The 16,419-nt window shown below is 44.4% G+C and overlaps 1 protein-coding gene across 1 annotated transcript in view; it reads left to right on the top strand.

The window, feature by feature from the left end:
* EHD3 (EH domain containing 3) overlaps positions 1-16,113 on the top strand; it is a 30,534-nt gene extending 14,421 nt beyond the window's left edge. Inside the window, exons 4-6 of the mRNA XM_061350518.1 lie at positions 10,991-11,403; positions 12,386-12,550; positions 14,069-16,113. Coding sequence (XP_061206502.1) covers positions 10,991-11,403; positions 12,386-12,550; positions 14,069-14,596 — 1,106 coding nt within the window. The 3' untranslated portion in view covers positions 14,597-16,113. The remainder of the gene's footprint in view (positions 1-10,990; positions 11,404-12,385; positions 12,551-14,068) is intronic.
* The last annotated feature ends 306 nt before the right edge of the window (positions 16,114-16,419 follow it).

Genomic DNA, 16,419 nt, shown 5'->3' with positions numbered 1-16,419 from the left:
CTCAGGTAAGGGGGATTGGTTAGCCTGGAGGAAAGGAGGCTGAGGGGAAACCTTATCATTCTCTACAATACAGGATGTTGTAGCGAGGTGGGTGTCAGTCTCTTCTTCTAAGTGAGAAGTGATAGGGAAAGAGAAAGTGGCCTCAAGTTGTGTCAGGGGAAGTTTAGGTTGGATGTTAGGAAAAATTTCTCCACCAGAAGGATGATCAAGCATTGGAACAGGCTGCCCAGGGCAGTGATGGAGCTGCCATCCCTGAGGTATTTCAATACTTAGGGACATGGTTTAGGGGTAGACTTGGCAGTGCTGGGTTAACAGTTGGACTCAATGATCTTAAAGGTCTTTTCCAACCTAAACAATTCTGCGATTCCCACAGCTACTCTGTCTAGTAAATGCCAGAAATGCTGATGCTGTTAAGTTAGGAAAGTCACTGGTGCACTTTGACCCAAGTCAGTAATGCCTCTCCAAACATCTGGGAACAACTGAGGGAACATTCCTAACACGCAGAGAAGGCTATAGGGAAGTCCTAATTCTCTAAGCTTTTACATGCTATACCTATTTGTAGGACTGCCTCAAGCACATGGAACAAGTTCTTCCAGAACAACTTCTCTGTCCTTAATGCAATTAAGTGCTTGTGTATTGGCCCTGTGACTACTGTGTGGTCATTTCACCCTCTTGCCAGGAGGCGAGAACTCTAGATGGAGCATAGCCATCTTCTGCTCATCCTACCATCCCAGGAATTTGCTCTGCTACATTTCAAATAAGATAAGGGGGCTCTCACAACTTGGCAGTCAGCTGACATAATCACAGCAGTTCAGAGTACAGGGTAGGCGGGATCTTGTTAAGTCACTGATTATATCCAGGACAACCTGAAATGGTCCTGTGGACCATGGCGAATGGCCTTCCATTCAATAGCTAGAGGACAAGTTCCTCATCTGGTTTAAATCAACATAGCTTTGTCGAAGCTGGCAGAACTCCAGCAGTTTCTGTCTGCAGGGGATCCAGCCCAGGGAGCAGAAAGAGTCAAGTGTACTGAGGTGCTTATGTTTAGGAAGGGCTGCTGCCAGGCATTGGCTTAAGTTTATCTCAAGGAAGCTAGTGTTTGAAAGGGAGTGCTCACCTTCCAGCTGCCATGGAAGAGGAATAGGAAAAAGTGGTGAGGCTGGCGCCTCTACCACCAAGTTTATGAGCCAGCTGCCCTCATTACAAGTTGGTTTTGGAGGCAGACAGAGCAATAGTGTGGTTTCTAGGCAGAAGACAGTACTAAAACCTGCTGACACAGCAAAACGCTCCTGCCTTTACAGAATCACATAATCATTAGGTTTGGAAGGGGCCTCTGGATATCACCTTGCCCAATTACCCTGCAAAGGCAGGACCATCTAGAGCAGGTTATACAGGAATATGTCCAGGCGGGTTTGGAATGTCTCCAGAGAGGGAGACTCCACAACCTCCCTGGGCATCCTGTTCCAGTCCTCTGCTGCCCTCAACAAATAAGTTCTTCATGTTGAGGTGAGGCTTTTTGTGTTTTAGTTTATGGACACTGCTCCTTGTCCTGTCACTGGGCACAACCTTCCCAGACTGCCCAGATTTCATTTGGGAATGAGCAAGACCTGAGGGAATTGTAGAGGTTTCCCAAGAGATACTTTGGAGTTTCTTACCTGCTGGGAACAGGGGCATTCTTCATGGCCCTATTGTTTTCTAGTAGTAGGTTTTAAGACCCTCAGACTGAGGTACCTGTGACATAAGGACAGGGAAGGGAGTGGAGAGTAAAGCAGAAAGAGGAAAACAAAGATGCAAAAGATGTGGCAGGCTTTCCCAGCCTGCCCATCCCATGAGAACCAGCAGCATGTCTAAAAATAGGAAATCCCTCTCGCTGGGAACATCACAAGTCTGTCTCCTTTCCCATTAGATATCAAGAGCATTAGCTAATCTATACAGTGCCAATTTAGCAGATTACCAAAGTTTAGGAATCCATGAGAGCCACTTTATACCTCTGAATTTCAAGGCAACAGCTGTTCCTGTTACTGCATCCATGTTTCAAGGAGCAGGATCAAGGAAAGTGTGTTTAAAGCACTGTTTCAGTGGGCAAGACCAGATTCTGAAGCTTTTTATTTGGCTGAACGTAACTCTGAATTAAACTCACTGCCTTGTTGCTGTTGAAAGGACTAATGTGACAGATAATGCAGTCCCTTCCCCCATGGACAGACAGTGTGCAGAAGCACCAGTGTTAGTGATTGCAGGCAGGCAGCATCCTGTAGCTAGCAGCAGGGGTTTGCAAATGCCAGCTTTCCTCCAAGGAGCATTGTATAATTCTCAAGAGCTCTGCGCTGGTTTTCTTCCAGTACACCACTACATGATCATAAGAGCCACCTCCCCCCCAGAGCAGCCCATGAAGTTTCCCAGTAGCAGACCTTCAAGTTCAGGCCTGTCAAGCAGTTGAGGGCAATGCAGTCTGTCCTAGCTGAAGTCCACATCCCCTTGGCATACAATGAGATCAACAACACTGACACAGCTGCTGCTGCTGCTGCTCTCAGGCTCTGATAAGAAGGGTAGTCAAGAAGTTGCCTGCAGTGATTTGTCCTACTGAGCTGTGTCTCATGTACTTCATGATGGATATCCATGGTGTCACAGCTGTGGTAGCAAGACCCCTAGTTTTTACAGACTTGGTGCGAAGTATTCCAAGGATGTCATGGCCTAAAGCATCCTGCCTTTTGCTGCTTCTGTATTATCCTTGCCTGAAGGAAAGCCATTTCTCTTCCAGTCTTTTTCACATACTGGGGCATGGATCTATGTCTACACCTAAAGAACTAATCATTGTATTCCTTCATCTGACCTTCTCCTTTCTTCTATTGTTTCCAGCTGAGCATGAGGCAACAGCAGGCTTCAGAGATGCCTACAGGGGAGATATTTGTACCATAACAACACAGTTTTGTCTGCTTTGACAGTTTCATAATATGGGTGCTACCCACTTGCAAAACACTGTTCTGGTGTCACATAATGAGCTGAGGCTATCCTGCTGGGAGGGAAGACAAGGAAGAAATGACTATTGAAGTGAGTGAGGATAAAGGGGAGGACCACAGGTCAGGTCATGCAGTACTTTAGAACAGGAGTTAGGACTTTGAGCCATCTGATAACAGCAATTCATGCACTTCAGTAGTGGTACTATCCCTGGGGGGGCTGGGCCTGACATGCTCTGCTGTCACTTTCAACCTGCACATGCCCTGAGCTGGGCAGATTCAAGTCTGCCAGGTTCAGTGATGCCTCAGCCAAACAGTATGTGATCCCTGTTTCAGGGTGATACTTTCTGAATATATCCTGAACACTTACTTCATTTTTACCATATATATATACACACACATGTACATAGGCAATATATGTATCACCTCCTCCCTTCCCCACATTAGGGTCCTAGCCACAGGTCAGGACTGACAGCATCATTCCCCATCAGCTTTCTTGCCAGTATGCACTATTCCAGCCTTTTTCCAGCCTTCCACCCAATTCCATTCTGCTGGCTGCGGTACAGCCCAGGCTTCCCATAGCCAAGACAAAAAAAAAAGCCCCCCACACTTTGCTTGCTGTGCCTCCTGGGAAGGAGAATTCCCAAGTGACCAGCAGCTTCAGCACTAGGGATATTTAGTCACTCAGAAGCCTGACACTGAGAAGAAAAACTGTAATGGCAAGAATCTTGGGCAGTGCAGAGCTCTCAAATAGCCATGCTTGGAAGGGAAGGGCAAATACCAAGGGAATTGATGTTCTCCCACTTCATGTGACGTTGTTTAGGGTACAATGGCAACAAGAAAATATTTTTTCTAGAGAGCCTTGTCATGTGTGCTAGCAACAGCATGATACACAACTGAAAGCATCCACCCTGAAAGCCTCTAGAAGGGAAGCATTTCAAATATTTGCTATAATACTCCCTACTGGTGATGTTTGCTTATATTTTGTATTTCAATCTGCCTGGCAGGGTGAAAGTGCACCGCTTCGTTTTAACTTCCCACTTCACCTTCATTGCTGCAGTGAGGCAGCCTCTCCACCAACTTGCCTGATTTTAGCACAAACACTGTGCCACTGAAAGGCTCAGTTCCTGCAGTCACACAGCTCTGTGCTTTCTCTAAAAGCAGCCCAAGAATGAGCAGAAAATCTGCACAGTTCTTTTTATTCATAGAAATATATGAAGCTGTGAGCCTCACTTTTCTGACCTGTAAGCAGAGTGTAGAGAAAACCTCATGATTGTGTTTGGGTTTTGGAAAGACCAAACCATGATTTTGTTTAGGAAGGGGGGGCTGTCTTCATGATTTCAGTTGGAAACAGTGCTATGTTCTGCAGTTCCTGAACTGGAAGAGAAAGAAGTAACGCAAAAGAACAGAGATTAAATGGTGCACAGGTAGAAAGGGCTGTGCTTTTTTTCCTTATTCCTGTTAACGTATACAAGCACTTAATTTGTGTAACAAGTCTGATTTTTAGAACAGCTGTTCAGTTTGTCCATGGTATCATCTACTGTGCACTCCAGCAATGTCCTAAGGATCTGGTTTCATCAAGGAAAGATAGTCATGCCCATCAGTATCTCATCAGTTTGCATTATTCATGCTCATCATGTATTCTCTCAGCACTGAGTAACAATGGAGAAGGACTGTTTCCTGGTCACTGGTAGCAGCTACCAGTTACTGATGGCCATTTCAGGTCAGGTTTTCAAACATAATTTCTCCCTAGATTTAAACTATGTATACTGGGAGAACTCTGTATTTGGACATAATAAAAAAGACTTCCTTGGAATTCCAGCTGCTCAGTGCTGCTGTGTACTGACCACTCTGGAAAACAGCCTATATTCAGATGCCTTCTGAGGTCTCAAAATCTGCCTAGAAGCTGTTTCCTGGATCGGCCCAAGTACCAGAAAATTCTCAGTCCATCTGTCACAAATGACAAAGACATAAACATGTAAAGGGTAGAGGGGAGGAGGTCTGCTGTGTGTGGACATAGAAGCTAAACAGGATGTTACAATGAAACTTTGTTCTGGACAATGCTATCCTTAGTTTTGCCCCGCATGATTTCAGTATGCCTAGTGAGATTCCACTCAGTTTCTGCTGACATAAAGCAAGAGCCCTGTCAGGCTCCTGGCCCAAAACATGAAAGCTAAAGCCTGCCAGTCCAGGTACTGGTTAATGTAAATGTTAGCATTAGGAATATGACACCCGCTCATCTTTCCTAGCCAAGATCATAGGTAGGTTTTCTGTGCTTTGAGTCCTTTTGACTTCACTTTGGGAAACTAAGTCTCCAAAACATGTTAGTATTTCCATTAGTTCTTGGTACCGAGAAGGAGATGCAGGGAACTGGCTGGAAGAAGTAGCTCCTAGTGCTGTGAATCAGCAGTTCCAGGACAGATTATTTCTTTGAGCATAAGCAAAGGCAGAAGTGATCAGTATCTGTATCTGGGGCCTGCTTTAGAAATTATGACATGTAACATCCCCTTTTCCTGCTGAAGGACTTCTGTCTACTTCACAACACACCCACAGGTATACATTAGAGGAATATCTATATCCCTGCAGAAGGCAGCCACTTCCAGGGAGGAATATGGCAGCATTTTACAAAGACAGTTTAGGATAAACTGCAGTGAGGTATATCCAATACTCATCGCTTGCTTTTCATGTTCCCTTCTGTCCTCTCCTTTCTGGCACCACCGGCTCCCACCTTAAGAGAAACTTGCCCAAATCACTGTTCTTTTGCACCCAGTCTTAGCTGTTTCATCTCATTCTTCCTTACCACCCTCCTCTCTCTGCTGCGTCATCTCTCCCAGGGTCTTAAAACAGCTACCTACCCTGCTTCCCACTCACTGTGTGTCCCCTCAAAGGGATGTGTCACTTCCCCCTCTCTTCCTTCCTTCCTTTTCTTCTTCTGACCGTCATGTTGCCTTACTTCTCCTTTGCTTACAGCCATCTGTCACACTGGGGTAACACCTGCCCCTCCTGGCACATTCTCCCTCTCCAGTGTGGGCCGTCTGCTTGTTTTGCCATGATATAGTTGTCTTCGAACGGCTTTCAGGCGGGACATCGCCATGACCAGATAGACTAAGCCTCCAAACCCTATTATTCAATTTAAAATTCAGATAAAGTCATTAGCTTCCTGGAATAGGCATTCATTTCATGTTCAAAAGCTGCTCCCTCTCTAGGTAGTCAGCATTTGCTATGCCAGCTATCCCATCTTCTGATGCTGTTCTCAGATACAGAGCCAGTCTATCCTGACAGATTAGGGATATGGTCATAAAACTCTGCCCTATAGAGAGCTGCTGGCTGGTGAATATTCAACCTTTGGATAGCACCAGCTTTAAAAGAATGAAAAGGAAGCTCCCAGTGACTAAAATTCATCAGGAAATAGGCCAACTACTAAAAACAGCAGCACAATTTAAAGCAGTAGTGGCAGCAAGCTGAGAGATGCCTGGTGCAAAGCAGCATCTTCAGGGTTTTCAGCATTTCTTGATCTTACTATACCTGTTTCAACCCACATGAACTCCACTACGACAGGGGTTGTGGATGTAGTTTCACAAGACAGGAAATCCAGAGTGCTTACCATCAGCCAAAAAAAAAAAACAAACTAAAAAAACCCCCAAAACCCAACCAAACAAAACAACCAGTGTAGCTACATGATGAGAAATGCTGAACCAATACATGCACACTCATTCCTGGTTTAAATTGCCTTGAAATGTTACAGCCCGGCAGATTTTATGCTGGGTCAGGTATCATCTGTGTTCCCACAGTCAGCATAAAGGCTGTGTCGTGCTTGGCCTGACTTGACAGAAATGGAATTGCATAATCCTGCCAGATCTTAGTGAAATGCATGCTGCTAGGTATTCCAGTAGTGCACAGACAAGTATTCATTAAGCCAGTCTGCCTTGTGGAGTCTAGGTGGCAGGGTGTCTACAAGAAGATCAGTTTCTCTCTATGCTAAAGCCACTGACTTGTCAGCTTTGAGTTAAAATCTGTTGAGTTGTTTTCACGCTGTCAAAAGGAAATCTGTCCCATAAAAAAAAAAAAACCAACAACCATCTGATAGAAGAAAGTTATTATCATGTTCATCTTGTCCTCCTAGTACTGTAGCTTGGGATTCATTTTCTGTTCATGTTCGCCTCATCTGGAGGTTGCAAAAGCTGCATCGGTGATCCTAGAGAATGTTTAAGTGTGCATCATTTTTCATCAGAAATGCAAGTGCAGCCACAGACAGGAATTACTGAGCAGAAAATTCTCCCCTTTTCATTTGTCTGAACTTCCCTGCAGTGATGGCTTTGCATTTATGCAGCTTGGCAAGCAGATGGCTTCCCAAATGCCCTGTAACTTTAGAATAAAACTCTGCTGTGTTATGTGGATAGCTTCACCCATCACTGAAACACTGCCAAATCAGAGATAGTAACTGGCTGCTTTTGTGAGAGGCCTTAGCAACACTACAACACTAAGAAGGCGTGAAGAAACATAACACATCTGCAGTGGAATGAGCAAGGGAATACTTCAAAAACTCCTAATTTGACTGTAGATCAAGATCAATTCTTGGTCTAAGCTCACACACTGATAATCTGCCAGAAGAAAAAGTTAGGCCTTATGCACCTTTGAAGTTGAAAAGGGGTAATAGGATGGAAATTAAAGCAAGGTTATAATGCTTAGCTTTAGTTACAGAATGAACTTCATGTGTTTTCAGGTGTTGAGCACCTTTAGCTCTGTCTGGAGTCGGGCAAAACGTCCTCAGTTCTCCATGCTATTGAAGAACCATCTGAAAATGAAAGCTTTCCTTAAGGAACAATCTATTCCTTTATGTGCTAAAAGCAAAAGTAAAAAGTCAGCCCTGCAAATCCCCAGTGTAGCAACTCTCTAGGCAGTTGTCTGTGTGGGAAAACACCATCACAGTCAGACTCCAAGAAGACAGCTGTAAACAGAGGTCTGTCCCACCTGCCCTTTCTGCAGGTCATACTACATGTTAAGGAACAATACAATGCTTAAGATAATTTTCCTCTAAAGTGTCATCACTTTAACAAAATATACACAGCTTGTTTTTCCTGACAGATACTTCTATACCAGAGAATACTTAGAACTGCACAGAGAGAGGTTTCTTGCTTAGCTGGGAACCAACAGGAGAGGTCTCATACATTCCCTAAGTGCCAAAGCTAGCGGGACATACAAGATGAATATATGAGTTGTTTGTTGGAGTGTGGGATGCAGATGAGTCCATACCGTTCTGCCCGCTCTGAAACATCACCCCAAGAGTAACTCCCCAAGGGCTTTGTTCTCTCTTCAGTGGCAGTATGCAGGGCAGCTGTCAGAAGAATTTCCCCAAAGAAGCTGGGAAAGAAAGTCTAGTAATCAATGAAGTCCACAGGGACCTTCAAGACTGACTGTTACTGTAGCAGCTGGAAATATACAAGAGGTCTGAGCAGATATTAATGCCCTCTTTTTGTTGGGTAGAGCAACTTTTCTGTTGGTGAATAGGAAAGAGAAGCTCACAGAACAGATACCTTCTAAGTGCTGTTGTGGATCCAGGCTTGATACATGATAAAAATCAACAGAGCTAAGCACCTAAAGATACCTGTGCTATAATTCTGAGACCGGGGCAGATCAAAGGGCTATGGTCACTCTCCCAAGCACTTGGCTAATACCAAGACTACAATGCCACATTTTATAGGTACAGACACCTTCCCCACCTCATCCCAGCCCCTATTAACCACAGGGAGGCTAACCAGCTGTTCCTGTACTATCGGAGGGAAACTATCCAAGTGATCTGTGACAGGACATCATTGTAGCATTACAGAGTGTCTTAGAGAGCATAACTCTTTTCCCCTTAATCCCCCCAAGAAAAAGGCTGGGAAAAGTAGTCATGGTACCATGCAAACAAATGCCAGCTTGACAATAAAGCATGTCAGTCAATGAGATTTGATGAGATTAAACACACAAACATCTCCAAACAAAGTCAGCCTGACTCATTGCTTCCATGGTGAAAAAGCAAGCTGTGTAGCTCTGCATAAGAATAAACTCTCCTGTCATGCTAAGTGGTTTCCAATACAGCCCAAGCAGAACAGAACATTAGGTGTGGCTATATATGCCACGTCGAAAGGGGAGAGTGGTCCCCATTTGCAAACTCACTGATCTGTGTGCAGAGCAGCAACTTACAGCCACATGAAATAAGGTATCTGCATTGACTCTGTCATGCTGTAAGTGCTCTTAGAGCAATTTGTGAAGGAGTCAGCACATACAGCTTCAGAGCATATAAACAGTTAGACCTGTGGAGGTGAGCTCATTACAGTGAGAATGTTTAAGGTTAAAAGGCTGTTAATATCTGAAAGCAAGCAGGACCATGTTTATTCCAATTGTAAGATCTGACTCATGATTGTTACTGAGGTCAGACAGATGGACTAGGCAAGATATATGGATATCAATATAATATATTGAACGCTCAGCAGATCTTTGTCAAAGGTAATGCTAATTCTGCATTATCTGAAGTTCTCAGCATCAAACATAACTGAGCAAAGAGCCAGGGCCCATCATTGCTTACTGCTGCTAGAGAAGGCACCAGTGTCCTAACTGAGCAGAAGGCCAGTGGTGAGACAGACATCTCTCTTCCACCCAGTTTCTGTAGATCCCATGGAAAAGAGCAGAGCAAGCTGCCCACATCCAAGAGCACCCCACCACCCCAAACCCCTTTTCTTGTAAGGAAAAAACTATAATTGACCAAAGCAAAACTCTGCCCAATAATAATGCTTTGTAATTGTGTAAGTTCTCAGTATCAAACATTTAATATCAATTTATCCAAATGAAGAGAAAGTTGACCTGACTTGAGAGCCAGGATTCCACCCCTGTTTGCTCAGTCACAAGGAAAAGTCTAGTGGCAAAGTTCAGTATCAGAGCTCAGCAGTCCTTCCTTCTGTAGTTCTGACCTAATAACTAGGATGCACTGGGTGTCCTCTAGGTTTTTAAGAGGACAGAAAGGGAGGAGTACTGAAATAATTGTCATACATTTATTCATGAAAGCCAAGATGAAAATAGTAAAAGGACTTGAATGCAAGTAGCATAAGCTCTATCCTGATCTCTTATAACAGAGTACCACGCTGCCAACACAGATAACCCCAAATATCACACAGCATAGACAGCCTGAAAGAGCAAGGGGAGAACACCAGCCTCTCAGTGAGGCTGAGAGGTGAAAAACCACCACAGAGCTAGGAGAGAAGGTCATGTTGTTATTGCTGGGTTTTAAAGAAACATCACCACCACACTATTTATCATGCCCTGTATTGCCTAGAGATGCACCTAAGTTCTGAGGCATAAGAAATTTGAACCCACAGTTTGTAGCTTGAGTCCACCTCTGGTGTTCACAGCAATGCTGTCTGCTAAACATCAAGCATTTAGCAAAGTAAACAGAAATCATTTTGCTTTCTGCACATGCAGGAGGTATGGCAGGATGGTTACTTGGGTAAGACAGGTTATTTGCATCCTGGGTTTTGAACTGAATGGGACAAACAGTCTTGCCAAACTAGACAAGACTTAAGAGTTATTAAGAAGTAGAGACACGCATCTCAAACCAGTCTGGGTGCAAGTACTGCAATTATCCAGCATTCTGCAGCCTTTGTATGCTATGCTGATGGCCAGCAATTCAGAAACTAGACCTCTCTTGTTGCCACATAAAAAACTTCCTCAGTAGCTGTTTGAGTATAGCAATTTCCCTGTGATACGAATTTAAATGAAGCATCTGTAGCACAAGTTCAGGATTTCTTTGGGTGATTTCTTAAGATGATGAGAGCCATCCTTAACTCTGTGCACCCTGGGTGTTTCAGTGTGAAGGACAATGCCTCATCTCCACCTTTGATGAGGAATGATGTTTCACACTGCCTTTATCAAGCTACCTGATCTTACTGGGGCAGCGTACTCTTTGCAGGCTTACCCTCAGATGGCATAGCTCTGGTACAGCAAGTAGGCTTCTTTACTCGCATGCACGTGCATCTCAGCTTTTCCTCCACCCCTTGCAGGTTATGACTTTGCTGCTGTACTGGAGTGGTTTGCAGAGCGGGTTGACCGCATCATTCTCCTTTTCGATGCCCACAAGCTGGACATCTCCGATGAATTCTCTGAGGTCATCAAGGCCCTGAAGAACCATGAGGACAAGATGAGAGTTGTTCTCAACAAGGCTGACCAGATAGAGACTCAGCAGCTGATGCGGGTGTACGGTGCCCTCATGTGGTCCCTGGGAAAGATCGTCAACACTCCTGAGGTCATCAGGGTCTACATTGGCTCTTTTTGGTCCCATCCACTGCTCATCCCTGACAACCGCAAGTTGTTTGAGGCAGAGGAGCAGGACCTGTTCAGGGATATCCAGAGCCTGCCCCGCAATGCAGCCCTGAGGAAGCTGAATGATCTCATCAAGCGAGCACGGTTGGCCAAGGTGGGTGTTGGCACAGAACCCTGCAGGCATTCAGTTTGGACTGTCTGCAGTACAGAGGCTTCAGGGGAGTGGTTTCAGCCAGTTTGGCTTGCAGAGCTGGTGGGTCCTACTTTCTATCCATCCCATTTCACTCAGGCCTAGCATATTAGTCCTGTGCACTTCAAGGAAGAAAGCACCTCCTTTTCTTGGTGCTTCAGTCATGACAGGCTACAGTGAGAAAGGCAGCTGCAGATCAAAGCAGGTAGCACTTGAAGGGATCTGGAAAATTGCTTTGTAGTTGCAACTTGAGAATTAAGACCTTTTTCAGTATGTCAGAACCAAGGGAATTGGTAAGCTCTAGCTCTTTTACCTTAAACTTTCTTAGCCAAGAGAAGTACCTGGACACAGAGAAAGTGGAGACTCACAAGAATGGCAAATAAGCCTGCTGTATCTCTATATATTTGAAATGAGCTGAATGAAGCCCCTCAGAATCCAAGGAATAACCCCATATAAATTGAGAAGAGAGATAAAAGACCCCAGAAAGCCCTCTGTGCAAGGGTCTTCATTTCTAAGAGAAAACACAATGTCACAAGTTAAGGACTGGTGTTCCTACTAAAACAGTAAAAATAGCCTAGAGAACTGCAAAAACCGCTATGTTTGGTTCAGACTGGCAAGGAACTATTCCCTGGAAGGCTATTCCCAGTAAAAGAAAAAAAACCACCACACCACTCCCTTCAGGAAGTGCACCTGAATGTTACTATATGTCCAAGACTCATACACTGTCTTCACCTTGTCCTGCCGCAGGTAGAGCACACAGCTGAGCAGCACATAGTACTGCAGCAATAATCAGTAGGTACAGGCAAGCTGAAGAGCTGAGCTTGTTCTTCAGGGTGGGACAAGATGGGGTTGAGTCCTGGGTACAGATACTCTCTGCTGGGAACAGTTTTCCAATATGCTCTTTCACACTTGTCTCCTTCATTCTGTATCATTTAATGCCCTTCAGGTTCATGCCTACATCATCAGCTCCCTAAAGAAGGAAATGCCCTCAGTGTTTGGGAAAGACAATAAAAAGAAAGAGCTTGTTAACAACTTGGGAGAGATTTATGCCCGGATTGAACGGGAGCATCAGATCTCACCAGGAGACTTCCCTAATCTGAGAAAGATGCAGGTAAGCAGTGACATCTTGGCCCAATCACCAAGCATCCAAGGAAAGCATTAGAGTACCTCAGGGTATATGACAGAAGCCACGCAGACACTGATAGTTGTGGCAATTGTTGGGAAAGGCCTGTTATAATGTTGAAATAGGCCTTGCAATATGTGCAGGCTATATTTGGCCATGAACATTTTTGCACATAGAGCTCATGTGAAGCTACAGCTGCCTTCATTTCTCAGATCTCTGCCTGAATAGCACTTGACAGCAAATTATTTCTGCTGGTTTTATTTTAAATTCCAGGTTCCATTTACAGATTTTCCAGGCCTAAGAATATTTCTAATTTATATTATAAGAAAAACTAACCAGAAAAAGTTATACATATGCCCCCCTCCTCAAGAGCTGCCTTTTTTTTTAATCTTCTACTTCACTCTGTATATAGAAAGAGATAAAGGAGCCTGTGGAAACTTAAAGCCCCTCTTCTGTATTAAACAGAGAAGCAGGTTTTCTGTTCTGCAGAGCTGAGACCTGACCCAGTGTTCATGTAACTCAAAGACTTCAAAGAACATTGGATCAGAGCCTCGTATTGTATATTCAGACAATGCTGGACACTGCTACATTGCTGCATGGCTTCAGTCCAAGCAGAAACCTGTTCTGAGTTGCTAGCTGTTGAAGTCATTACTAGCTCCCTATGGAAAACACACCCATCTGCTCTTTTTCTTTTATGAAGTCTATTTTCCATAAGTTCTTGGGAATGAGATCTATGGAGTGTAGCCAATAGATGATCCCATTCACTGCTTGTTAAAATGTGTGTTTAAAAATAACTGTACCAATCCAGAAGGAGTGAATAGTGTGGATTTAACAAGTAGAGGGTGAAGGATAAAGCTGTAGGTCGTTTTGCAGTTTTTAGAAGAGACTTATCTGCAGGCCCTGCTGAAAGCACTTTTGCTTAGCTGTGAAAGTTACAGACTGAGCCATGCTGTAAAGACAGGCTCACCTCTTTACAGGCATACTACTGCCTTTATGGCATCTGAAAGATGCCCTGCATGCTGACGAATAAAAGTCTTTTCCTAGAGTAACATCTCCTTCCCAGAATGCAGAGGGGAAGGGAAAGCAGAGCACTGGCTGGAGGATGTAGCAAGAGTTGCAGAACCAGTTTGCCTTGAACAATTTGGTCTACAGGGAGATTGCTTCTATGTAACTTGGAAAGAAGGAGTCTTGCATACGGCCATTGTCTTGGCCTTGGGGTAAACCACTTCCATTCTCACCATGTTGCCACATCAGCCCCCCTTTGTGAGCCAAGATCATTTTCTGTAGGGCTTAAAGAGCATTTAAGTAAGAGCAAGGCCAGCCAGAGAGAGGCCATCACATGCTGAGGATCAGGGTTATCAGAGGAGTGAATGCTGAGCTCCCCACTCCTCCTCTGCAATAGCAGGTTTTTTTGAGCCAAATAGCAGACAGTCATCCCACTTTACACTGTTACTACACTGTGCATGGCCATGTTGCTCACATCTTGCTGTGTTGTCCCACTTTAAGGATCAGTTGCAAGCCCAGGATTTTAGCAAGTTCCAGCCCCTGAAGAGCAAGCTGCTGGAAACAGTGGAAGACATGCTGGCTAATGACATCGCCCAGCTCATGGTGCTCGTACGCCAGGAAGAGTCACAGCGGCCAACCCAGATGGTGAAGGGAGGAGCCTTTGAGGGTACTCTGCATGGTCCATTTGGCCATGGCTATGGCGAAGGCGCTGGTGAAGGGATCGATGATGCGGAGTGGGTGGTGGCCAGGGACAAGCCCATGTATGATGAGATCTTCTACACACTCTCGCCTGTCGATGGTAAAATAACTGGTGCCAATGCAAAGAAGGAGATGGTAAGGTCTAAGCTGCCCAACACGGTGCTGGGCAAGATATGGAAACTGGCTGACATCGACAAAGATGGCATGCTGGATGATGAGGAATTTGCCTTGGCGAATCATCTCATTAAAGTCAAGTTGGAAGGTCATGAGCTGCCAAATGAGCTCCCTTCCCATCTCCTCCCTCCATCCAAAAGGAAAGTAACAGAGTGAAAGGAAAGTTACATGGGAGAGGGAAAGGGAATGGGTGGGGGGAAAAGATCTAGAAAAACATGTTTACTTAAATTATACCTTTAGAGGTGAGATCAACTTTGGATTTATACTTATTTTGTTGTATGAAGAAAAAAAGTAAAGAGAACAAAGAAGTCCAGTCCTTCACAATAATATGCAACTAACTCTTCCAGTGTAACATCCCTGCTTTCTAATGTCTAGTCTGTAATGATGAAGGTAAGGAAAGTATGCTGAGATTAGGAGGATCTGATAAGCGGGAGTAGAAGAAAAACTGAAGTGAGCTGCATTTTTTGAGTGGAGTAGGCACTAATGGAAACCTGCTAACTGCCACTATCACTCCTGAGCTTTGGCTGCACCCTCTTGCTCTTAAATGAGTCTCACAAACTTCAGGAGACACAGATCTTGATAGCAAAGAGGAAACCACAAGGTCTCCGAGCTATTGGCCAAACTGAAGAGCACTTCCTGATTGACAGACATAAGCCCACACTAAAATACTAGTTACTAGACCCCAGAGTTAAGACTTTTAGGAGCCTTGATTTACTGTTAAGATTCAAATTTTACAAGTGTTTCCCTGTCCTTAAAGACAAAAAACAAAAAAAGGAATAAAATCTGAAACAGGTCTGAACTGGGCAGCTGGAGTTCCTTGTTGTTTGCTGTGGGACAGGCATTGAGAATTCCCAATAGTCTCTACCTCCTGTTTCAATCCCCAGGGGAGATTAGTTCTGCAGGCATGGCCAAGAGAACCCCCACACAGGGGATACAGAAGGAGGGGGCAGTAGAGGCACACATCAGGTGGGTTGGAACATCACTCCCAGGCTCACTGAACATTTAGTAACCAGTGGATAGTGTTTTCTCTTTGAACAGTGGTGTTTATCATTCCTGTGAAGTGACATGTTTACTCTCATTGTGCACAGTGTAAGCTAAGGTCCCATTCTTAATGTAAAGATAGGAGCCTGTCACTGTCGGGTAGGTAGATGGTCCATCATAAGAACAGAGAACACTGGGGCGCAGGGCAAAGCTTGCTCTGCTACCTGTGCCCCCACAAATGTAGCAGAGATGACAGCCTTCACCCACTTTCCTCCTCACCACACAGTACACTTGATCTCCAGAAGCTCTGCCCTGAGCTAAGAGACCCTCTCCCTCTTTCATGCTCTGAGGTTTTTGTTTTCAAGACCTGATTTTGGCAGAAATCCCTCTATTTCCTATTTTCTTTCCTGAACACACAAACACACAGAGGCACTCTTCTGGGTTTTGTTGTTGCTTTGGAGCAGCGTGTTGTTCCAATTCCTATTGTCACTTTATATAAGCTGAGCTCCTACTGTGATGAAAAACCAAGACAAGTGTAACTTATTTTATATCTCTGTGTTCATATTATATAGAGAAATATATTCTGTGTATGTAGGATGTGCTTATTGCAGTACATTTATCACTTGTCAAAAATTAATGCATTAACCTCTTTTGTACCCTGGTCCTAAAACATTATTAAAAAAGAAAGGCCAGATCTGTCTATTTCTTTACATAGCAAAATGAACTGCAGCTGATAAGGGGAAAAAAACAGCTTATTTCTACATGCAGCGGAATGAGGAAATGATCCTTAGCACATTCCCAAATATGCACATACAGACCAGCCCTGCTGGCCCCGGGTGTACACTGATGAGTGACTGGTTAACATCTGCAACGTCTCCTTTCTCTTCTGGCAGGCTAATTGCAGCCTCAGTGCTTGCTGAAGCAAATGGAATTGTACCCACCACTCACCTCATTCAACATAAGGGGAAGTAGCCACCAAATGATTAGGAAAAGGAATA

This window comes from Neopsephotus bourkii, unplaced genomic scaffold (genome assembly GCF_033783945.1).
Source record: "Neopsephotus bourkii isolate Nb327-2 ecotype Australia unplaced genomic scaffold, CSIRO-AGI_Nbou_v1 NB_518, whole genome shotgun sequence".
Taxonomy (NCBI): Eukaryota; Metazoa; Chordata; class Aves; order Psittaciformes; family Psittacidae; genus Neopsephotus; species Neopsephotus bourkii.
This window is presented reverse-complemented; position numbering and strand designations above follow the sequence as displayed.